This window comes from Euwallacea similis, chromosome 37, assembly GCF_039881205.1.
Source record: "Euwallacea similis isolate ESF13 chromosome 37, ESF131.1, whole genome shotgun sequence".
NCBI classification, from domain to species: Eukaryota; Metazoa; Arthropoda; class Insecta; order Coleoptera; family Curculionidae; genus Euwallacea; species Euwallacea similis.
In genome coordinates this window covers 620046-645060 of record NC_089645.1, presented here as the reverse complement: position 1 = coordinate 645060, position 25015 = coordinate 620046, and the positions used below count along the sequence as shown (strand labels likewise).

At 35.2% G+C, this 25015-nt stretch overlaps 3 protein-coding genes across 3 annotated transcripts in view; 2 read left to right on the top strand and 1 right to left on the bottom strand.

Annotated features, from left to right (window-relative positions):
• The window catches only part of LOC136418748 (uncharacterized), a 130672-nt gene that overhangs the window by 32371 nt on the left and 73286 nt on the right, over window positions 1-25015 (bottom strand). The window lies entirely within an intron of this gene.
• On the top strand, window positions 13-3750 carry LOC136418746 (RING-type E3 ubiquitin-protein ligase PPIL2). Its single transcript, XM_066404916.1, has 7 exons — window positions 13-644; window positions 710-988; window positions 1043-1191; window positions 1244-1395; window positions 1447-1636; window positions 1698-1837; window positions 1890-3750. Exons 1-7 carry the CDS (start codon window positions 83-85, stop codon window positions 1984-1986), a joined length of 1569 nt encoding a protein of 522 aa, XP_066261013.1. The 5' UTR covers window positions 13-82; the 3' UTR covers window positions 1987-3750.
• corn (cornetto) lies at window positions 4019-24433 on the top strand. The gene is made up of 12 exons (XM_066404912.1): window positions 4019-4350; window positions 18855-20272; window positions 20513-20644; window positions 20695-20843; window positions 20902-21274; window positions 21328-21504; window positions 21561-21722; window positions 21779-21904; window positions 21962-22161; window positions 22216-22380; window positions 22441-22596; window positions 23355-24433. Exons 2-12 carry the CDS (start codon window positions 18856-18858, stop codon window positions 23547-23549), a joined length of 3252 nt encoding a protein of 1083 aa, XP_066261009.1. The 5' UTR covers window positions 4019-4350; window position 18855; the 3' UTR covers window positions 23550-24433.

Below are 25015 nucleotides of genomic sequence, written 5' to 3'. Positions count from 1 at the left end.
GTGTGTTGTTGATTTGTGTATTCCTCTTTCAAGGAAATAACAATAATAAAGTTTTATCGAGTTCTAGCAACTAAACGTTACAATGGGTAAAAGACAGCATCAAAAGGATAAAATGTACCTCACGTACACAGAGTGGACAACTCTTTATGGCGGTAAAAAGTCTGGAATTCAATCTAAAGAGGAGCTGAATTTTAAACGTTTGCCCCTTGACCATTGCTGTTTGTCCCTACAGCCTTTTGAAGCTCCATTTTCCGATTTGCAAGGAAATATTTTTGACTTGGATGCTTTAATACCATTTTTGAAAAAGTTCAAAATAAATCCTGTCACGGGAAAACCTCTTGACTTTCATTCTTTGGTCCAGTTGAATTTTAAAAGGAATGAGGATGGAGGCTTTGAATGCCCCGTTTTGTTTAAGCCCATTACCAATAGTTCTCATGTGGTTGCCATTGCTACTACAGGAAATGTGTACTTAATGGAAGCTGTTGAACAGCTCAATATTAAAAATAAAAACTGGAAAGATTTAATTGCTGACACCCCATTTGAAAGAAAGGATATTATTACTTTACAGGAACCGAATAATTTGTTGAAATTTAACATTTCTCAATTCCATCATGTTAAGAAAAATTTGAGAGTAGAAACAGAAGGTAAGATTCACAATTTAATTAAAGTGTTACTGAAACATGGCCTAAAAAATATTAACTCAAAATAGAGGAGATAGCGGACAGAACAAACCCTCAAGCAAGATTGAAATCGATAAATCCGGAGACCAAAGATACCTTAGCAGAACTTGAAAGGGATTATAAGTCCCCTACAATTCAAATAAATAAAGTTGAAAAGATTGAAAAATCTGATAAAATTAATGCTGCTCATTATTCTACTGGAGCTGTGGCAGCTAGTTTTACTTCAACTTCCATGAATCGCACTTTAATTCATGAACCAGCTATAAGACATGAAGATGAGCTGAGATATGAGAGGGTCAAGAAGAAAGGTATGTTGAAATATTAAATATGTGAATTATAATATTTTAACCGTTTATATTCAGGTTATGTAAGATTAGTTACAAATGTGGGGATGCTTAATTTAGAGTTGTACTGTGATCAAGTGCCCAAAACTTGCGAGAACTTTATTAAGCACTGTGAGAATGGGTATTACAATGGTACTAAATTTCATAGGTCCATACGAAATTTTATGGTATGTTTTTCATGGTAATTTAATGAGATAAAATGATACAAAATTATTTTAGATCCAAGGAGGAGATCCTACTAATACAGGTAATGGGGGCACTTCCATTTGGAAAACCAAATTTGAAGATGAATTTATGCCCAACTTATCTCACACAGGGCGAGGAGTTCTCTCTATGGCTAATTCTGGCAAACACACAAATGGATCTCAATTGTAAAGCTTTTTGTTAGAGCTGAATAAAACCTAATAACTTTTGGGTTTCAGTTTCATAACCTTCAGGTCGTGTAAGCAGTTGGACAATAAACATACAATATTTGGTAGAGTTGTTGGAGGCACAGAAACTTTAAATGATATGGAACGCATTGAGGTTGATAATAAAGACAGACCAATTGAGGACATCATTATTATTAGAGCACAAGTGTTCACGAATCCGTATGATGAGGCTGATGAAATTGTAATAATAAATGCATAAGGTAATTTGTTTCTGGCAGTCAAAAAAATGTATGGTGTTTTAGTTAACCAAAGAGAGGGAAGAGGAACTGAACAGGGTAAAAGCGGAAGCTGAGGTAGAGAAGAAGAAAATCGTTAAAAATACTCCACTTGTGGCATTCAAAAGTGGAATAGGCAAATATATTAATCCAGAAACAACAAAAAGGTATCTTTTTAAATGTTAAAAATAGAACAGATTTCGTTAATATTACTCCTAGGTCAAGCAAAGAGGTAGATCTTTCTGAAGCAGGAACCAGTCAGAAAAGAAGAAAAGGAACGGTTTCTTCAAGTTTTAGTAACTTTGATAATTGGTGATGGAATTTTGACTCGCAAATGCAATGCGGTAAAGTAACTTTACCACGCGTCCATAGAAAAATAATGTAGTATACACAGTACGGTGGAAAGTATTCTTCATCAGTTTTAAACAATAGCTAACTTCGATACCATGCGCTCCAGGTTTGCTATATTTTACTCTTGACTAAAAAGAAATACTTTCCACCTGGACGTGTAATATATTATTTTAGCCTTAACAGTATGGGCACATTTGTTTATGAATTATCCCAAATAGTACAAAACCATTATATTCCTCACCACACAATCATCTAGCCAAACGGAGAATATATTTTTCAGCAACAAACAACACCTTTTGAACCTTTAATTTTTGTCTATTTTTTTCTGTGTATCAGTTTATCATTAAAATCTCCATCATATATTGAATACATACACATCTATCAATGAAAAAAAGAACGCAAATGATGAAACCTGTTGTAATCGACGAATTCATCAATAAGTAAAAAAAAAAAAGTCAAAACGTACTTTCAGATAGTCATAATGACCATCAGGTGTCATAAGTACCGACTGATGAGTGAACGTCGAATTTGTTTTCATTTGGGGGAAGCGCCACATGTGTTCGCCAATTTGTCTAGTTGGTTCCCCATAAATGGCATACGATTTCTGTCTTAAATGATAACTAATAGTTACGGTTTAATGAAATAATTGTAATAAACGATTGTCAACAAAAACTCACGTGCTGCAGGAAAATATACTTCGAAACGTGTACAAAAAATTAGTTGGATATCCTATTTTTTTATTGTTGGAACTCTGCCTTGAGTAATAAAATAATAGATTGAAGAATCGTTAAAAAACTACAAGACAAATTTCATTTAAATTTAATTATAACATTTTTATAATTGGACCGAAATGACCAAAACTAAGACTTGTGCTCGTTCTAAAATGGCTGATTTATGTGTTAATGGGACTTAAGACCAAGAATATATAACTGGCCCAATCGTCTTTATCTTGGACAGAAAAGTTCATCCAGAATGGTCCTATAGAAACATGCATTCGATATAAGTAAATCGTTCCCACATATGTGCTATTATCAAGTGACGTCATAAAAATAAAAGCTATCTATGACCTATTTTCTTGTCACTATATGTTCTGGAGCCCAGCCTGTTTTCTGTCAGCCAGTTGTAATTGTCAAAAGAATCAACAGTAGGTATATCGATCAAAGCTTCCACGCAAGCGTAAGCTAGAGCCGGAAATGTTCCTGTTCGTACATAGGCGTCTCGCTTGGGAACTAAAAAAAAAATCTGGTATATTAAAGAAATCCTAATCATTGGCACCTTCAATCGTCAATTAAATGGTTTAACCATTATAGGAACACGTATTTTTTTAAACAAATTTGGTTGTATACGCTGTTCCAACTTATTAAAAATCGGTTGTTATGCTCGGGTATAAATAAGGGACAGTGGTAACAGCCGAATTTGACATATGAGTGGGGTCACAAATCTAACAAGTGCATCTAAGTTTGTAATACTGAGGTTACAAATTCTAAAGGAAACCATTGAACTACAGGGCACCCCTCGATTTTTAATGAGTTGGAATGGCATATATGTGTTTGGTCTCCTGAAACCAATGCCTATAACACGTAACGAGGAATAAACGTTTATGAAAAAAGCCATCTAAACGAATCAATTTTCTCTTCCCTTTTTTTGGGCACTAGTTCGTACGCGATAATTTCTTTTGTCTGTATTATATATTGGTGTAAGCTCTAATCTACTAATTCATCTATTTAATTTTAACTAATAGATATAGAATTAATTTAATCGTTTTTATTATTATCATTAGATAATACATAAGCAAAAAACTTTGTTCTTTTACTATTTTTTTCATTAAGCTTGTTCTAGAGTATTTTTTATATATCATGCAAAAAACCATTAAAATGTTAGAAGAAAATATTATTTTTCCCTTTTCTTGAGTTGGTATACGCCACTGGCGTGGGCAAAATTCGATTTTTCCCACTAGATCGTTCCCCGGCCGAGACGTGCGGTTTAAAACTGTTCCTCGTTTGTTTTATCCAATACGATCCGAACGACTGTCGCTTGTTCTCCTTCAAAACAAAATCCTATCGACCCTCATCAGAACAGAACTCGGAGAACGTTGAAAAGGTACTCGCTAAACCGGCGTCGTGCATTTATTTTGTATTATTTTATTATTTTCTATTAATTCAATTAAAAAGATTGTTTGTGTGTCGGTTAGTGAAGAAGTGCTCGTAGTTGTGATACAAACAGAATAGCAAGTTCAGTATTCATCAAGTACGTACTATCGGTCATTCTTCAAAGAGGGATGGGTTTATGCCATTGACTGAACAAGAAGGCCGTTAAGGGCAATCTTGGGGTGAGTATTGATGTTAGAAATGTTTGGCTCATCATCTGAAGTTGCTAAGCGAAAACATGCCCGTATACCTAATATGATTATTTTATTTTATGATTGTCAACTGTGCCTTGATATGAACAAGTTCAGTAATCTGCTCTTCCTCCCCCATTTCCTTCTCGTTTTCTTCCTCCCCCATCTCCTTCTCGTTTTCTTCCTCCCTCCTCCTCCTCGTTCCATTTATGAGGTTAAATAAGGATAAAACATACCAATTTTGGGGACTAATGGTATACCACTCACAAACTGAAGTCTCCTCAAATTATAGGTATTTATACAGGGTGAGTATTTGAAATCAACTGAAACTAGGACGAAGTTGTAAGGTGAAATCTTTGCATACATTTTTAAGATGTCGGCACCTATGGGAAAAAGCATAGATCCAAAAAATTGTAGACGCCTTTTTGAGGTGTCCTTTTTTTAAATAATTAATATCGAAATTATGGCAAAAATTAGTCTTTAACCAAGCAGGACTGAACTACAAAAATGAAATTTTAAATCGAGATTTTTTTGCCTTTTACAAGAGTGTGAAGTAAAAAATATATAAATAAAGTAATCCAGGAACATAGTGTACATGATAATTCAATAGAGCTCGACGCGGTGCCGAGCTGTGATATCAAGAAATTCTAAGCTTTAATGTTATTAGTTTTCTTCTTATTAGTAACTATTTAGGTAACCAATTTGAAAATGAATAGTTTTATGGCTCGAATGGAACTCCCAGAATATGACAGAAATTGCCCAAAAGACCATTTCTTTAATAAGTTTCCCATCCAATTCACGCATGATTTTTTTAAATTTTGATCGAGGTGTACCTACTTAGGTATTTGTTATGAAAATAAAAATTTGATCATGTTCAGTGTTCTCGCTGAGGTCTTTATCTGTAAAGAACTAGAACGCAACAGTTGTTTATGGTACCATTTGTTTACTAAGTTACTATTGTTACGAAATGAAAATGCGTGTCTTAATTTCACAATCAAACTGCTGGAATTTCGAATTGCAATCAAAATTTGTAGACTCTGTTAAAAATTAAATACTTCCGAAAATAAGCAAGATATTTGAAGTCCCTTACGTCATACAAGAAAACTGCTACAGAGTCGGCAAAAACCGACGGTTTTTTGATGAAATTTCCCAGATACACAGCTCTCCGAAAAAAATGACTAGGCCATACTTTGGCTAATATGGGCTCTTATTCTTTCATGATTGTCCCATCTCAATGATTCTTAATTTTTCCCTACAGTAACATATCATATTTATTAACTTAAACCCTTTTTCCTGCGTTACTTTCTACCAAAAAACTCGACCTGCATATACCTCAGAAAGAAATAAACAAAAAATTACGACATCAGCAAAGTGGGTATAGGTCATCGAAAGACAAGCCGCCTACCTTGAAAGGTCGTTTGGTACCAGAAACCCAGCTGATGGTACTGAATCAAAGCGGCGAAAGGAAAGTTACCATATACCCGTTGTGTCTCAGTTATGCCGTCAGAACTAGGTCCCTGTAATCGAGCTTGTAATTATTTTTTCACGAAGATGCTATTAAGGGGAATTGTTTTTCTTTTAATCAATACATTCTAATATTAAACCATCCATGGTTCATTTTTGATTAGATTGTTGACGATCTCTATCTAGGTCTAGAAAGACCTAGGTAAAGAGGAAAGTCATTTCGGCAGGTGTTTGCTTTTTTTAGAAATAATGATAGGTGAATGGTTTATGGATTTTTGTTGTTGTTTTCAGAGAAGGGATGCTTTAATTGAGTTAGCCTGTCATAAATATCCCTTATCTTTTTTTTTTTTTTTTTTTATAGAGGTTTAGGGCAAAAAATGCATTTACGCATCCCAGGTCGCGATGGTCCGTTGTCATGTGACCTGGGTATGTGGGACTCCGCGTGCGCATGCGCAATACCCACTAAAAAACCCTTTGTTTTCCTCTCTTCACCCTTGATACCCCCCGGAACCGCCGCTAGGCATTACTTCAGGGGGAAATATCCCTTATCTAGGTATTGTCAAAATACTTGTTAATTGTGAGTAAACAACAGTAGATTACTGTAGATTCAGATATCATCCGGCTTTTATTTGTAGACCTACTGTTCCTATCTAGTTACCTACACGGCTTAGAATTGTCTGCTTCTGCATTCCAAATGAACAAACTTATATCACGCAGTTGCGAGACCCGTGATCTAGGGATACATATAATCATATTCCTAATATTTTTCCCCTAACGGTTTGACCCTCTGAGGTTAGTTGGCTACCCCAATATGTCCCAAATGCAGCCCTTTGTTTGCTTGGAAACCTGACAGTTGTTTATTAAGTGCTGAAATAATTCATATCGTTTGATTGTACAAGGGTTTCAGTTGCGAGTGAATAGGCATTTCTCAAGCCTGAAAAACCATTTACTCAAAACCAGAATAAGCTTTCTACATATTCTAGTATATATCTTCTAAAATTAAGTTTCCGGTCCTCACCCACAGAGCAGAACCTTTGTTAGATGTTTAATCAGACGCGACATCTAAAAAGTACCCGAACAATGTTGTCGCACATAAACATGTTTTTCTCATAATGTACCGCATTCAAATAGGTCCCTATTGTACCTCAAAATAAACAAGAACAGATGTGGTCAAATGTTTCGCCATCAGTTTTTGGCATTGTCAGCATGAAATTGGTCGTTATGTTCAACCATTAAACGCATTGATTGAATACCAAAAGGCACTTCCGCAAGTCTGCCATGCAGCTATCTATTCACGTCCAATAAATTTTTTCAGTGTCAATGATCTTCAAAGCAACCCATTATAATAGACAAAAACAAGCGATGATATGGTAGTTTTACATTCAAACTCGAGGGTGGGAATTCCGTCATTGTTATCTTAAAAGAACGCACTTCCTCGTTTAACCAAAAACCCACCTTCGAATACTCTATAGGCGCCATTATTCAATTCAGTTTCATGGACGTAATAATGGCCACATCTGTCGATGGCAGCAACCAACAAGGTCTCTGGTCGGTTTTTTTTTTTCTGGTAGTAATTGCAGCTGGCAGACGGGTATGAATCATGCAATTACCCATTTCGGCCTGTTCGTTTGCGGCATTGACCACATTGCCCCCATATTCGCGAGAAACATGAAGGCGAGCTGGCTTTAAGAAACTTTTAGTTTGGTAATATATTATGGATGCATTCGCGTTTATTAAGCCATTCGGCTGCCTACGCTTGATGACGGCGATTGGTAGAAATGTCTTAAGTTGGGGTCACATAGGTGCTTAAGCTAGTTTCCTAGTTTTCCTTACGTTCACTGCTAACACATGTTGTGAAAGCATGGTGTATATTATGAGGTGAGATTCGAGAAAACGAGACGAGAATTTCGGAGAAACGATACAAAACCGATAAGTAGTTTTAGTGAAAATCCCCGAGAAAAACCATGTCACCGTAAGTGCCGCAGCTCGAATATGTGTCAATTTAAATCTAAATATGTGTGCAAAAAATGACCACTCGTCACTTAGTGCAGGTTAACATGCCATACAACCAGAGTTACGGCGGTTATAAGGAATCTAATAACTATTTACTATAAATGTACAACACTAATCACATTAGTAAAAAATCCTATAAAAGCTCATTTACCTCGTTTATAGCATATTTATAGCAGAATTCAATGCAATAAGTAGGTTATCGAACAGCTTTTTTACTCTCCTATTTATTTTGCCGCTTAGCAGGAAAAGTTCCGACTGAGATTGATGTAATTAAGAAAGTTTAAAAAACTACAGAGAACAGAAAAAAAAACGTTTAAAGAAAACTGAGTCAGACGATGGGCAGATTCAGCGTTTATGGTAACGGTACCTATACTTGCCATTTATTAGTACGATAATAATTACACCTTATCCTATGCGGATGGAGGGATATTTAAATGCTACCAAAAAAGATAAATTATACTTTTTTTAACTATACTGTACATTATAAATATACGATGCTTCCGAAAAAACTGGTTTCAAACGCTCCTTTCGGTACTTCAGCTGCGAAGTTGTTTTTTAATTCTTCAGCTGGAACGCAAAAAAAAAGTAAATAAATAAAATTAGAATCTAGAAAACAAGTACCGACCATGAGGTCATTTAGGCGGCAAAACATGCGTTTCGCAGATAAACCGTAGTGTGTAATTTTTTAGCAATGAAGGTATATGCTAATATTAATAATTATATCTGAGTGCGTTCATATAGTATTCATTACGTGCGTTCCGTTATTTAAGCATGATGTTGTAAAAAATATGGCAAAGTCCAGCAGTCTATAAGGCATGGCGTATGGATATTATTTAAAACTTAAATGAGATATGGCTCAAAGGAAAAGAAATTGATTTGTAGCATTGCATTGCAAACCGTTCATTAAATAGTTCGCATGGACTTAGTTACTAGCTTAGATAGTAACTGAAGCAACTAGCTGAAACAATACTTGACATTTGCTCATCTTCTCTTTTGCCCATTGCACTTCGATCCTCCGGCCGTCCGCGTCTTTTACCTCTCTTTTTCACCTCCGGGGTTGGTTCGTTGGACTTGGGAGAGAAGGCATCCAGGGGCACCATGTGGGTGTGCGGATAATTTTTTTGACCTTCGAAATTTAAAAACCTGGAACTCCTAGTCGATTTGAGATAAAAAGAGTTTTGAACTATTTGTGTGAAATGTATAATCAATTTTTAAAAATCAAAATATTATTTTCTTTCGTATTTTAATCGATCTTTTACACTGACTCATTTTTTACTGGTAAAATAATTTATCACGAAATTATAAAGTTAAAAGAACTAAGATTCACGATTTTGAGTATTTGCAACTTTCACTCTGCATTTTAGACCTTATAATAAGGATTATCTCCTGACTTTTGGCATTTGCCTTGCATTTAATTAGAACGCAATAACATTTAAAGATACTTATTACGAAATATTAGGAAAGGTCGCGATTAGCTTCGTGTTTTGTGTGCGGGCGTTGTTTTCTACATTGTACGAATACCTAGGAACTAAAGGCCAATTTTAACTTTACTCTCAAACTGACACTCGAAAATAGCCCCTCTTCATTTAATTATAGTTTTTTTTCGCAATACGAATAAACTGCCCTGGAATTCGTTGGCAACAAAGAGAAATGCCTTCTCTCTGCACCTGCAACTAAAATAAACCAAGAAGTTAAGTAGCCTTCACACTTCCTAAAGTCATCAGCCGCGAAACGTTAGAGCAATAATTTTAAAGTCGTATAATACATATAAATAGGACAGTGAAGTACTACCGCTTCGCTGGTGGTTCCGATTAATCTTGGCCAGATCGGTTTAAGTCCTAGAGAACGATTGCTTCAGTTCTCTTTGCTAACACCCAAGTGTTTGTCTTAAACAGCTCAATTTTTCCAAAAAGATGAAGAATTAGTGGAGAGGAGATTGTTTACTTTTCCAAAATGTAGTTAAATAGGTTGTTGGTTGCCCAATGTTTTACTTTTCTACCGCAATATTGCACAAAACGTTCCCGAGATGAAATCTTATTGTACTCATAATTAATATCTCAGAAAATTAAGAATAATATCTCCATCCATAACCAGGACGGGAGCTGTATTTTTTATTTAAGTTGTCACATTAAAAATGATAAATTTGATCAAATATGGTCCATCTGGTCTATCCTGGAAATACCTATACTATATCTCGATTAACCTCCGTAACTGGTATATTTCCGAGCTGAAATAATTGTAAAAGTCTTTCATCACCAATTACACTAATTAGCTCTTTTATTCTCTCATGGAACAAGAAAGCTCAGGATATGAGGTGGTGTTACACCGAGTGAGAGATCATAGACATGACAATACTTTATGATCCAATTCTAACTTCATCTGTCTGACAGCTTTGGCACCCCACCCTTAATGTTTCTACGAATATATTTATGCCTCTATTCTATTGCTTTTTTAGTAGAACAAGAACTAAGTCCCTTTGCAGCGTAATAAAGCATTCTAATAACGACTTACATAAGGTCTTATCTCCAGCAATTAAAACTGTAGCCAATTAATATTAAAGTGAATTTATTGTCTTAAAGAGCACTGGTTATTATATCTCAAAAACCGATTAAATAAGGTTACATAACGATAATAACGTAACGAACTGTTGAACAGTGCATGGCCAGTGTCAGTGTCCTGCCGGCAGGTCAAGCCTATTCCCTGTAGACTTTAATTTTCAAAATTAGCCTTAATGTTGGGGTCGATTTCCCACACTGAGTCCTCAGCGAAATATGCGTTTATGCAATTACACTCAGTACTCGACCCATAAAGCTGGCAAAGTGAAGATATGGTGTCATAAATACAATTTCATGCACTCTTGATTATGAACTTCACAAGCGACTGATTACCATGATGCATACTACGTTTCATTGTTCCATAGAGAGACACATTTTGCTTTCTTTTTTTATTTATTAGGCGTAAAGTGTGCTTAATAATAATGTAATAACTGTTAAATTTTACGAGGGAATTACATGTGTGGGTTACATGAGGTTATGTGTACACGACGTTTTTGTTGCAATTTGTAATCCAGTCATAATGCTCTCGGCAGGTTAACGAAATAATTATTTAATTTTGTTGTAAAACCTCGTGAGAAAAGATAAATTTCTCACAAATTATCTTAATCTCCACATATTTCGCAAAATAAGGAAATCTTTTGTCTCAATTTCTTAAGTCACCCCGGGGAATAAACAGTAACAATCCCACTGTCTAATATACAGCGATTTCTCATTTATCAAAAAAAATAATCTGGAATTGTTATTTTATGCAAATAATTATAATAAATTAGTATTCATGTTTCGAGGCTCTTATTAGTTACAATAGCAGGTGAGAGTGTAGCTACAAGCAAGTAAGCATTTACTTTCTGAACAAACTAGAAAAAATTCCATTATTGAAATGCATTTTTTACATATCGGACATTCACTCCATTATCACTCGATGGTTATCAACAACTCCACGAACATTTAAATATCTGCTATATAATTAATTTATTGGAAAGGTTTGCAGTATCTTTTGGCCACGACTCTAGAGAGTGTCATATTTAGACGTTATTGTCAAAACGGTGAGAGTTACAAAATTGCTCAACCGCATGTAAAAGTAAAGAAAATTAATCTGTAGTTGTAATTTTTGGGGATTTTTAATATGCCGTGAATTATGTTGCCAAATTGCTTTTGGATTCCGAGGTTTTACGACAAATGGTCAAATTGATTATGTGACGACATCTTGGGCAGCCATTTTAAGACCGAATGCATTATCTATGAAACCTAAATAAAAATAAATCTAAACGAAAATAAAATTATAAAAACTATTGAAAATATCCTTTAAAAACTGTAAAACTTTGTCACCCTGTATATCGACAATGATACGTTTTTGATTATGAGTACATTAATATTTCTTTATTACTTTGCAGAGAACTATTGCGCCCTGAAATATCTTCATGATGATATGCTACACCCTGTATGTGGAATATTTTGTCGAATTACGCCACATAAATGCATTCTCCAAAAAGTTACGTAAGGCTGGTTTTTTAGTAAATAACAGCGGCTGAATTTTATAGTGGCGTAGTTAATAATGGGATTCAATCGATTAAAGTGAATATTGAACTGTATCGGTTCTATTATATTAACATATCCAAAGATAGAATTTCTAAACTGTTAGAAGAACACTTGGATGGTTATTTGGTCTTCTGTATACGAAGATGCTCTTGTGTTTTAAATGAGTGTGTGGCCATATAAAAGCTTTACGACATCTCGTAATAACTACGATTATATACATATTTTTCACGCTTTAAATGGGTATAATATCTGATCCTCTAATTAATTGCAATATTTTTACCTACCTGCCCGATAACTTATCAGAAAGGTAGTAATGGAGGGTATGATCAGGTAAGATTTCTTGTCATTTGAAATTTGGGAAATATGGGCCAATTATGGATAATTACATGCTCGTTTATTGCAGCCTAAGTCAATAATTAATAAATTTGGATGGTGACCTGGGATTATCGGTTCGGTCTACCTGGTTGGGTAGCAAGATGCGACTGGTTATAACTCATTGTTTGTTCTTGCATTTGTCGTTTTTTGTTGTCATCAATTCGGGTTTATGTAAAATACAGTGATCAGGATTGTATACAGGGTCCTGCAATAGTGCGTCAGGCTTCCTTAGCCTCTATAAGAATAAAATTAACCATTTTTTTCTTTTGCAGAATTACACAACACATAACGGCGTATTTCCAGAAATTATTTTCTAATGTACAGAGTGACCCCAAAAAGTGTGACGACATACAACTTCGTTATTTTAAATGGAACCCTCCAATTTTTTTGCCGTTTTCGGATTTCTCGTTAAATTTTAAAGTCAGTTTATGTGAGGTATACCATCTTTAAAATTTACCGTTTCCGAGTTATTTGTAAAAATTTGAAAAATTTGACAACAGCAAGGTTCCACAGAAATCGGTATTGTGCGCTAACCGCTGTGAATGTCGGAATCAATTTTCTGGAGCTTAAAGAGGACCTATTAAGGTAAGTTTTGACGTATTTTGATTTTAAAAAAATCCTCTACAACCACTGAAATAGGCCTCCGAAGTTGCACGACTTCTTACTTCAATAACTTGCTTATTTCAAATAGAATGCTTCAGTTTTCTCGATGGCATTGTGTTCAGAATTCAAAAATCTACAACTTTTGTTAACATTGCCCTATGCTTAAAACCAGCCATTACGGAGTTCTCGAAAATTGCCCCTTTTTGACCTCTAAGTGTTTTGATCGTCATAACTCCTAAGATCTCTAATTTTTCTCTTCAACTTTTTAAATTCAAAAATAAAAAAATAATTACTATTACTAATGACTACTACTGCTAACTAATTTTACATTCACATTAAATTAAAGTACATAACTTCACAATTATTAGCTTAACAATTTCATCTTAAAAGATATTCAAAATGTTTTCCACCTTGTTCAAGACATTTGTTGATTCTAACATGAAAGGATCTATCCACGTTTTGGAGCACTGCAGGTGTAATTGTGATAAAGGCGTGAATAAACAATAAAAAAAAAACAACCATAAACTGCAAATTGTGATAAGCATACTTCATCAGCTAGAGATGCAACTATTTCAGTGGTTGTAGAGGATTTTTTTTAAATCAAAATACGTCAAAACTTACCTTAATAGGTCCTCTTTAAGCTCCAGAAAATTGATTCCGACATTCACAGCGGTTAGCGCACAATACCGATTTCTGTGGAACCTTGCTGTTGTCAAATTTTTCAAATTTTTACAAATAACTCGGAAACGGTAAATTTTAAAGATGGTATACCTCACATAAACTGACTTTAAAATTTAACGAGAAATCCGAAAACGGCAAAAAAATTGGAGGGTTCCATTTAAAATAACGAAGTTGTATGTCGTCACACTTTTTGGGGTCACTCTGTACATTAGAAAATAATTTCTGGAAATACGCCGTTATGTGTTGTGTAATTCTGCAAAAGAAAAAAATTGTTAACTTTATTCTTGTAGAGGTTAAGGAAGCCTGACGCACTATTGCAGGACCCTGTATATGGCCAAATAAAGTTCTTCATACAACAATCAAAAACCAACTTCTTAGAACAAATAACACCGCGATGAGTTAAAAATGATTTGTGACGATAATCTATTTTTTTCTATTATAGGAAAACAGTTTTTAATTTTCGTTAATTTAAATAATTGAATTCTTCCACCTCGTCTCTCCGCCCATTTATTGAATTTTAACTTAAATAACTTACAGTCAGCTAATTCAATCCCGCAGTAAAGTTAATTGCATTTATTCTGCATTAAATCCCGGAAGGTTGTCTGCAATTTATTAAAAACTCCGTTTAGAAAAGAACTTTAATGCTTGCCAACGATAAACATCATACATTTCCTACATTCCGGATAGAATGTTCGGTATTATTTAGAACATGAATCAGTTTTGCTTTCTGGCTTTGAACCTGAGATTAGATAAGATTAGATGGGTTTATCAAGATTTATCGGTAGCTTGCAATACTTTATAGCATTGCATCCTATGACAAAAGAAAGTTACGTGCTAAAACGATAATATGAAAAAGAAAATTTCCATTTTTGGGTATTGAGGCGTTAAGAACTGCTTAGTAATAACTTAAATAGCGCGCTTAAGCTTGCTACTAAATTGCAATAATAATAAATGATTTAATAATAATTACTGGAAATAGCTATAATTGTTGTTAAATAAACTGCAGGAATTACGGTTTGCCTGTTGATTAAATTGAGTCATGTTACATAAAAGAATGATTGGACTTCTAAATTTCTATTAAAAGGTTGAAACAGCCCATTTGTAACGAACGCTAAATATTTTCTCTTAGGCAAATATTTGTCCATCAGGCATTTAAAATATTCCAGTGTCTCTCAGACTCCAGAGATGTCCGGCAAACGCTGATAGCTTCGGAAGGATTAAATATAGCCTCGACATTTCGTGGTATATGGGAATGATGTGAAATAGTTATCGTAAATATGTGGCTTGATTGGTTGTTTTTGAAGTAAAAAACATACAGGAAAAATGAGAACAGTAGCATTATTGTTGAACTTATCCATGATGTGCAAATCATTAGCCATGTGTATCTTGGTCATATCCGATTTCACATACATTGTGGTTCGTTCTTTTGATTTTTTTTAACTGTGCATAACGAAACTGAAAATCGTCTTGTGGATTTTATAAGAACGAGTATACAGGGTGAATGTTCCTGTTAACATGACAGACCTAAAAAACTAAGCAAAATCGTCATATAACATTTTTTTGAAATCTCAAGAACAGTACCAAAATATACGTGCATCAAAGTTAATAAATAACAAAAACCTTTAATTAGTATTCACTTTGGGACTGGCTACAAAAGGTTTTCGAAATTGTCGCCACTGGTTCCATTTATACAAATTGTCACTCGCCTTATTCACAATCACATATGTACATGCTGTTAGAAGAGATCTTTTTCCTCGAATTATTTCTGCGAAATGTTCTATTTGTACACTCAGCTTTGCCACTGTGTTAATTTCAGTCATAAACACCAAACTTTCCATATACTCCCAGTTCATATAAAAATCCCATGGATTTAGGTCTGATGATCTCGTGGGCCATTTGTTGGTCCATTGCGACTTATAGCTATACCTGTTATGAAAATTGGTTATTTAAAAAATCCCGTACTTTTTTTCATATGCGCATATTTCCATTGTTTTTAAGATTTCGAAGTAACGTTACATAAATATTTGGCTTCGTTTCTTGAGGTCTACGTCTTGTTAAAAAGAAAACTCCTTAAGATTCAGCCTGTATATGGGCATGCACTTATACACATACACGTTTTCGTTATCAGAGAACAAACTCTATAAATAGGAAGATAAGCTCAGTGACAAAGATATTATAGCTGTATAATCTTTATGACATCATAATTAACCATTGTAAATAATAAAGTCTTTTAACTAAATTGAAAAATTCCTATGAATCTCAGCTACCTTCGTTAGAAATATGTTTTATGCATTGTGCCGGATTGCTAATTTTTTCTTCTATTTTGTTTGGCAATATCGTCTCACGTTCAAGTAGTGGCTGTTAGAGGGGTAGGATCGCCAGCTATTTTCAGTTAAAAGTAACTGCGTCTAATCTGCGACTGTGGATAAATAACACATATCTGCCCCGACTTAACCGAACTCACATCTTTTATGAGTACCAAGATCCCCGTGATTGAACTCCAGAAACCAACACCCTGTATATAAAACGTCTTTTACAATGATTGGCTGGTTGAAAAAAATCAATTATCCTCATCTCTCATGCATGTGCAATAATAAAATTTTATCATCCTGCAGGCGGATGTAGCCTATCACCAAGTTGGTTACAATTTGCTATGCTCGTTCCCAATGACTGGTTTTATTATGGTGATAAAGTTGAACTCGCACACTTTATTAAGTGTCTGATTAACTCTAGGATAACCTGAAGTTTCTAAATAACGAGATTCTCCTGGCTTTCGCTACCGTAATATTTACACTCCTGTTTATATTTATACCACATAAACCTCTCACAGAGCTTAAGCAACATTTTCCTGAAATCCACACCAGACTGCATCGCTCGTTTTGTTTTGCTTTTGCCATGTGGCATCTGCCTCTTGTACACTCTAGTAGAAATCTATGTAGTCTTCTCTGTTTATCTTGTTACATGGAGATAAATTTTTAAAAGGCTGTTATGAGAATCTCCTATATTCACTTATGGATATGGTGTAGATGGCCTGACTATCTAAAAATAACTCTTTAATTAAGTTGGTTTTGATGGGCGAATTAAGCTAGAGTAGGTCGTAATTAATTAATCGGCAGGCGAGGGACCGAAATATGTACAAAAGTTGGTAAAAGCTGGTTTTTGAAATTGGGGCGGAGTTCCCATGACTATGACTTCCAAAGTTTTCTTAATGAAAAATGATGTTATTTTAACGTACTTTTACCCAAATTCGCCAATTGCGAGGCGAAACTTGATACCATATGAACTGCAGAGTTCATTAAAATCCTAAATTATGGGTTAAAATCAATGCATCATGTGATCAAGTCTGGTTTCTCCCTTTTTTCTGTTAAGTCATTGAACGTTTCCTCATGAAACTTATTTCGCTATAAATTATTGATTTATTAAGTACAGATGGATTGACTTAATTGCAATTTTAGCCCAATTAGAATGATAATTTTTTCCGTTTTGTGTTCCAGTCTTGCGTTGGGTCCCTCAGGTGAAAATTATGAAAAGTTTGATGATTTTGCCCACAAATTTTCCATAAAAAACACTCTCATCAAGTCACCACACTGTGCATTGTTATGGGTCTTGGCATTTGAATCTAAAACTTTTCAAACTCGGAAAACTTTTGCCGAGATTCTTTGTTAATCTAATAATGGTGTTACGTTTAGTACCTTACAATTTTGCATAGGAGATTTCGTGTTATCATTCATTTTACCAGTCTTTCCATGCTAATGACCAGTTTTTTAATGTTCTACTAAACGGATGCCTGTGAGATTATTGATCATCACATCAAACCTTTCAGTCACAGTTGATATAACTATTTTTGTTGTTTGCTGTTGCTGCCCTGGAGGCAGAAGTCGTCCAACCCAAACAATACTGGGAGATAAAAGTGGATGTCAATGCCTCGTACATAATGATCAGTTTTTGCAATAAATCTCTTACAATGTAGCACCATCAACCTCGATGCACCTGCTTCCTCAACTTTCCTATAAGCGAACGTCCCGTTAGTAGCCATTATAACTCTTTTAGTACACTAAACGAATGCAATACCCACCTTGATGTCAATCGTTATCGATCTCCATCATTGACGAACTTGATCTTGAGCCAATGCCGCATAAAAAGACCGTCAATCATAAGGAAGTAGCCATTGAAGAAGTTTATTTCTCTTGCCGTTTAGTTTGCCTTATTGGACCCATAAATCTATAATCAGTACTTAATAAGTAATGCCGAAATGATTCAATAACTATGCGACCTTAGCCCAGATTTTATTTCATGGCTTATGAACATATATTTGGAAGCTATACATTGCTTTAGAATTTAATTATCGGTTTAACAAAAACATCCAATTTTAGACGAAATTGAATGTAATTTGTTACAGAAAAATCATGTCGGTTTTCTGTTCTTGGGACGAGTTTGCACGGTCTATCTGCGTCATTCCAATACCATGTCGTTCCCCCGTTCAATACTTCAGTGGATATTTAGACGGTTTTACCTCTTACTTCGTTTTGTCATCATAAAATCGTTTCTCAGGCTTGAATATCATTTCACGAATTTTTTAGCAACCATTAACACTCTACAAAGAGTCTCAAAATTGTACTGTTGGATTTCTGGTAAAAATTAATCATGTCTAAAATTCAACAGTCTTTATGCCTTCTTCTAATTTACTGTCTGGAAGAGTCAAGTTTATTAAATTTATGACTCTTTCTTTATTATACAAAAGAAGTGAAAAACGTTCTTTATTTTTGACCACTTGAAAGTTTATCTTTTCCTCATGTGAAAGCCAGATGGCTGATGTGATAAATCAAAGGACGCCTGCAATATTGGTTCTTAAGTATAGAGTAGTGGTAAATTTACTAATCACATATAATAATTCGTTAGAAGTCTCTGTAACGTTAACGCGGATGTACCTTCTGAGTGTGATTAAATAAAAGCAAGATTAAATAATTAAAATATCTTGTGTGAAATAATTCCTAAACCTTATACCCAATATGTATTATCACTGATGTGCCATAAAATTTACCGCTCAAATAAAACCTTTTTAATAAAAAAGATCAGAAGGTCTCTCCCAACTTGCATGTCTCGACTAGTGTTTAAAATCGTTATTCACCCAGAAATGGGCGAGGTCCTAAGGGGAAAGGTTATAGTTAAGCGTTTTGTCGATAGATACATTAATCGTAAATAAGTCAGGGAAGCAATAGTCTTTAACATGAAAATCCAATATCATAAACATAAACTTTTTCTCTCCAGAATGAACACGACCATGGAACTAGAAACTTCAGATCCAACGCCACAACTCCCAACAAACGACCCTTCGGAGACCATTACTCAACCAACAGAAGAACCCCCTGATGCAGAATCTACAGTACACGGGTTCTTAAACATAACCACTAACACTACAGTGATTGAGAGACCACTGGACGTCCCCATGGACCCCAAAAGGAATTTTTGTGAAGGTAGTGATAGTGGAGTAGAAGTTGTAGACACTGTCGACTTTCACAGAGCTTTAAGCTCCAATAGCGGTGCGTCTCAAGACTGTGATAATGCTTGTGCGAGATCTCGAGATTCTTCCATAAGTTACTGTTCGAATTATGAGGAGGCGTATAGTATTCTCGTGCGGAAAAACTCGACGCTTTTGGAGGATTACACTTTGAGGAATGGGGATGTCACAAGTGAAAATGGAAGTGAGAGTTCGTCTCTTAGTGGGTCTCACGGAGGCTCTAGACGGAACCACGTGGGATCTATCAAGAAGAAACCTGGCGGGGTTGTTGATAAAAAGAAAGAGGCAGCAATATTAAGCAAAGAGAGAACTAGGAGCAAACCGCCAATGACTCCAGCGAGTAGGAATTCTCTGAGTTGCTCCACGGCTGCTTCAAGACTAAAATCTGTTGAGAGGGTGCAAACCAAACCAACAAACTCCCCTAGGGCTAATTCGGTTTCTAGGGCGAAACCCAATAATTTAGATCTAGGAAAACTTGCCTCGAGAAGACCCGCTTCTGCAGTTCGCGCCAACCAGGGAAGAATAACCGCCATTACACCTGTAGAAGATTCCCGATCTCCTTCAAACAAACCTCCTCCCTCCATAGTGGGGTCCTACAGAGACCCCAGGCCTAAATTTAGTCAAACAGACAATAAGACTATCGAAAAATATGCGACTCTACCCAGAAGAAGAAAAGAAAAACCCATCGAGTCAACTATTAATAAATCGCCTTCAACTCAAACAGCAAGTAGTAAGAAAAGCTCAACCAAGGAAATTATTCCATCCAGAATGTTTAGCTCACTATACCTCCCCAAGTCAAAAGCCAGAACTAAAATCTATCATGAAATAAACGTGCAGACAGCCTTAACTATGTGTGATATCGATAATGCCTTAGCAGGAAAGATGGTCTGCTCAAAGGACCCGGAGGAACGAGACAGATGTTTGAAAGAGGTTCAAGTAGACATTCGCGACAAGGAAATGGAGAGTTTGAGAGAACAGCTGAAGAGATTGGGTGATAAATACGAAAGTTTGGTAAATGCGCATAAAGAGCAGACTGAAAAATTAAAAGAGACTGAAAATAAGTTAAAGGACCAACAGCTGGAGAAGGAAGGGCTGATTGAGGAACTTAACAATAATTCACAAAGGGTGTTGGCCATTTTAGGACAAGCAGAAAGTGATGGTCAGGAAGGTATGTTGTTATATGTTATGTACTTACTACACAAATAAAGTACTTTTTAAGCAATTTATTGTATTTGATACTACTACTACTACTACTACTACTACTACTTAATTTTCTAAGTACCGACTGAACCATTAAGCTACTTGACTTGAATTGACATAATATACGTGAAATTGCCTTGATCTCCACTTTATTTCAAATCCAGTCAAGTAGCTAGAAAACCAAATAAATCCTAATCATGATTTTCAGAAACTGCCGCTTCTAGTGATAGCTTATTAGTCCTAGAAAATCGCTTCCAAAACGTTAGTCAAGTGATCATTCAACAAGAAGACGAGATCGCCAGACTGAACAATTATTGTCGTTCCTTCCAGTTAGATTTAGGTGAGTTGTTGTGTGCTTTTCCAATTTTCCCTATTGACATTGATATTTAGAAAAGAGCTTGGCAGCACAAAAATCCATTCTGCAGCAGCACCAAGATTTAGAGGCGGAAAGTATTGAGTTGCAGGAATTCATGCAAGCTGAGAAGAGCACTCTGGCAGATGCTCTAAAAGAGGCAGAAAATGAAGTAAAAAAGTTGCAAGTAAATGAAGTAAAAAAGTATTATAGTAAGATTTTTACTTAAACAAATTTTCAAACAGCAAACCATGTCTTTGAAAGACAAAGATCTTAGTGAGCGCCATGAAGAGTGTAAGCAACTTTCCAGACTGTGTGAGCAACGACGCCTGGAAAATTTGGGTCTCCAAGCCAGGATAGCAAATCTAGAAGCCAAAAGTAGGGAGCTTTTAGTGCATCAAGGCAGCACCGTCTCTGGAGCTTCTGTGGCTTTGTCATCTTTGATTGATCGACTCAGTGCATTGGCAGATGAACTGATCGGTGCATACAGCATCTCAGAACAAGAGCTCGATGATGTAATTTTCCATAACGAAGTGTATAATAATGGTAGTAGTGTGGAGTCTACTCCTGAGAAATCCATGCAGTTTGGGGATCAAAAGCTATCGCCTAATGGAAAAGGTTGAGCGGAATGTAAAATTAGTTTTTCTTTTTTTGATTCTGTTTTTTAAAAGGATCTTCCTTTGTATCTGCTGTCATAAACGCTATAAAAAATGCAACCTCGGGAAGAGATAGCAATAGAAGAAAAGACAGTCTTTGTGACCGAAGCAGCTCCAACGAAATGTTGGATTCTGAAACCGAGCCTTGCCTCATGATGGAGCACGTCCTGGAGGATGTGGTCATCCCGGATGGTACATTTATTGTGAACATATTGCTTTCGTTTTAGCGAATTTCTGTTTTTTGTTAGGATATTCTCACAATATGATTTCCTCCGGCCATGGCAGTATGCTCAGTTCCAGATTAACTCACAGCGAGAGTCTAAAAGACGTATCCAATTACTACTTCAATAGACAATACTCAGAGCCGACTAGTCTTAATACATCTTTCACTAGCGACATATTTTCACTAAGTAAGTTTCCATGAAAAATACGATTATCAGGGTCGTAAACTCGAATATCTTTACAGGTGAAATCTTCCCTCCAATTTCACTTGTGGACCAAGTTATCGAAGTAGATAACGTTACTACAAGGTTACTCAAAGTGATAAGAATCATACAAATTGAGAATGAAGACTGTATGAGTGAGCTTCAAGGTAGTAAATACGTAAATTTCTAAACAGTTTTACCCATTGTGAGTTTTGAAATTCTAGATCAAAGAGACAGCTTAACGGAGCAGGTGGACAAGCAAAAAGAGACTAACAAATTGGTAGTCAAGCAGTTGAAAGACTGGGAGATTCTGGGAGCCAGACTGAAAACTGAAGTTAAAGAGCTGATGAGCCAATTGAGCAAGAAAAATAGCGAGTTAGATGGTGTTAAGGCGGAATTAAATAAACGAAGAGAACAAATCGAGGTGAGTTGACTTTCATTTTCAGAAGATTTTGGTGAATTTCAGTTCTCATTTTAGAAATTAAACCAAGATGTTTGTGATTTATCTACAGCATTATCGAAAGCTGAGTTAGAAATGCGCGTTAAAGAAGAGGAAGTGGAGCACGAAGTTAGCAAGTATCAGGAAAATGGAGATGTTTTATCATCAGAGGTCATTGCTAGGATTTCTGTATATGGGAAGGCGGTAAGGGAGACACATTTCTTAGCCGCACAGTGTACTAAGTGGAAATGAGGCTTACAACAGATTCCAGAACTACGAAGTCAACTAATGGAGAAAGATAAACGGTTGAAGGAACTGAATCAAGAGTTTTTAGCCGGCAAGCAAGTACTGACTGAAAGTCTGAAGGAGGCAGTAAAAGAAGCTAAAAGGCAATACGATGCTATTGACAACGCTTTGGAGGTATGAGATGGAGGAAAATCAATCTAATTAGTTTTAAAATGACACAGAAAGTCACAACAATTTATTATATTAAATATTTGTCCTCTATCTAGTCTCGGCTATATTGCCATTATTGTTCCGGTCCATTTTCTGCTTCGTTTCTAGTACTAATATGGTATAAGATTTATATTTATCTAGACAACGTGAAGTACATCTTGGAGTTATCCTACTTTGTTCCTCTTTGATTTAATTTCAAGTAATTGATTTACGGCGTCTTTAGTGCTATAAATTTCCGACTCTTAACTGCCTTCATAATACCCAATAGCGATGAAGATTTCCATATAAGATTAACACAGTTTTAAGAAAGATTTCAGAAAGATGAATACATCGTACCTGAAAATTACCATGCAAATTTGATTGAAATTACTCCCCGCTGTTAAACTGTTTACATTATGCACCAGTTTAACATCACATGTTTACATAAGATTGGATTAAGGATTAATGAACCGCAAGGTCATTGCACCGCCACCTGAGTTTTATTTTTCCCAACTCTTTTTATTCGGAATTCATAGAAATTGAACATTTAGTTAATTAGTCTTCTAATGCCAGATATCGAAAACCTGGTTAATGCATTACGAGCACTAGTTTTTACCTTAGGAACCTTTGACTTGAAGTGATGAGGCATTGTTGAAGACTATTTAGATTTTCGTGATCATATTAATGAGAAGACATGTTCTTCTCCATTATAAAACTTTATAATAACCGTGAGATATTCGCAGGTTCTCCACACCATTCAATCAGTGGTTAAGCAATGTCCGCCCCTATCAAAACTTCAAGGAGATCTCGAGGAAGCCAGTTTTCAGAGTGCCTCTTCGATGCCCGTGGTGTCATCCTCAGATTTCAATGCCAACGCCGGCCTTATACAGAGCGTGACCAACATGGAAATTACCCCACCAATTAACACGACTGCCTAAAAAAACAAAATTTTACAACTTTTATGAACAATGAGAGTATAATTTTTGTTTTGCTAATTATGGTTTCAGATACTTATTATATTAATAAGTTTACATATATGAGACGTGATCTTTATTCTTTTTATCTCTCTTTGCTTGTTACTTCCTCCTACTTTATTTTTTTGGTTTCTTACGTTTTACATCATATATCATACATACGGAGTATTAATTTTTGGTATCATTTTTATCGAGCTAAGTAATCAATGAAATATGTGGCAACATATTGCAATGCATTTAGTTAAAACAAGAAGTAATTCTATACGCTACCTACTCTATTTACCATCAAAACTTCTAGAGTCAATTTATCGTGATTTTTATAGGTCTAAGTAGTTATCCCTCTTAATCAAAGTCTGATCTAATGCCATTGTTACGTCCAAATTGTTGAAGAACTAGATGTGTATAATAATTATATGATTAGTACCCCTCGAGTGTATTAACTACAAGTGCACGATATCCGTTTTTGTTGGCCACATTTTTTCCTTTTATTTTTCAAATTGTGTCCAAAGATTCAACATGTATGTATGTATACAAATATGGGCATCCATCAAAACATTTAAGAAAGTTTCCTTACTTCGATGTAGTTTTTAGATTGCTCATCTGGTAGGTATTGATCAAACAGTTGCCATTTAAATACATAGGTATGCTAAGTAATTCGACGATTTTAGCGTTATATACTTACTGTTTTTATGTTACTTTTATATTAAATATATCGACAAACACATTGTACCATATTTGTTCTGATGTGTTTAGCTTTGAAGATTGGTGCTTTCAATGAATTTGGCATAGGTATGCCTCATATATTTTAAAATCGCCATTAATTGTGAATAAAACCTATTTAAGTTTTATTGGAAGATTTTTTAATACAGGGTGACCCAGCGATAATTGTTCTACTTTTTGTTACACCAACGACTATGTGCAATTCCAGTGCCATTTATAACTACCGGGTAATCTTCAGCCTAGTAAATCATAATCAACTATGTGGGTCTACTCCGTGAGTCTTATAAACGTCTCATGCATCGGCGTAGATCTGAAGGTTGATCTTTTGATTTATTAATGGATAAGTCACGATGATACCATTTAAATGTAATCATTCCGACCAATAAAAAAACAGATATGAGGTTTTTTGCTTTCAAGCTTATATTAACTTTACATCATAATACCAAATTGTTAAAAATTTGCTGATATTTCTGGACTATTTGGTAAAATAAATTAATTTCTCACTTAAATAAAATTTTAATAAGACATATGTTCTCAGGTGAAGCAATTTATCGGGAGGAACTTAAAACGCCATATCATTCTTTCATTCATCATAGAAATTTTGTACTAAAATATTTTCAAACATTTTATTTTCTTAGAAAAATACTAAGCTAATACACGGAATATAACTACATATATGAACAAAGAGGTAAACTGTCTATCCCTACGTA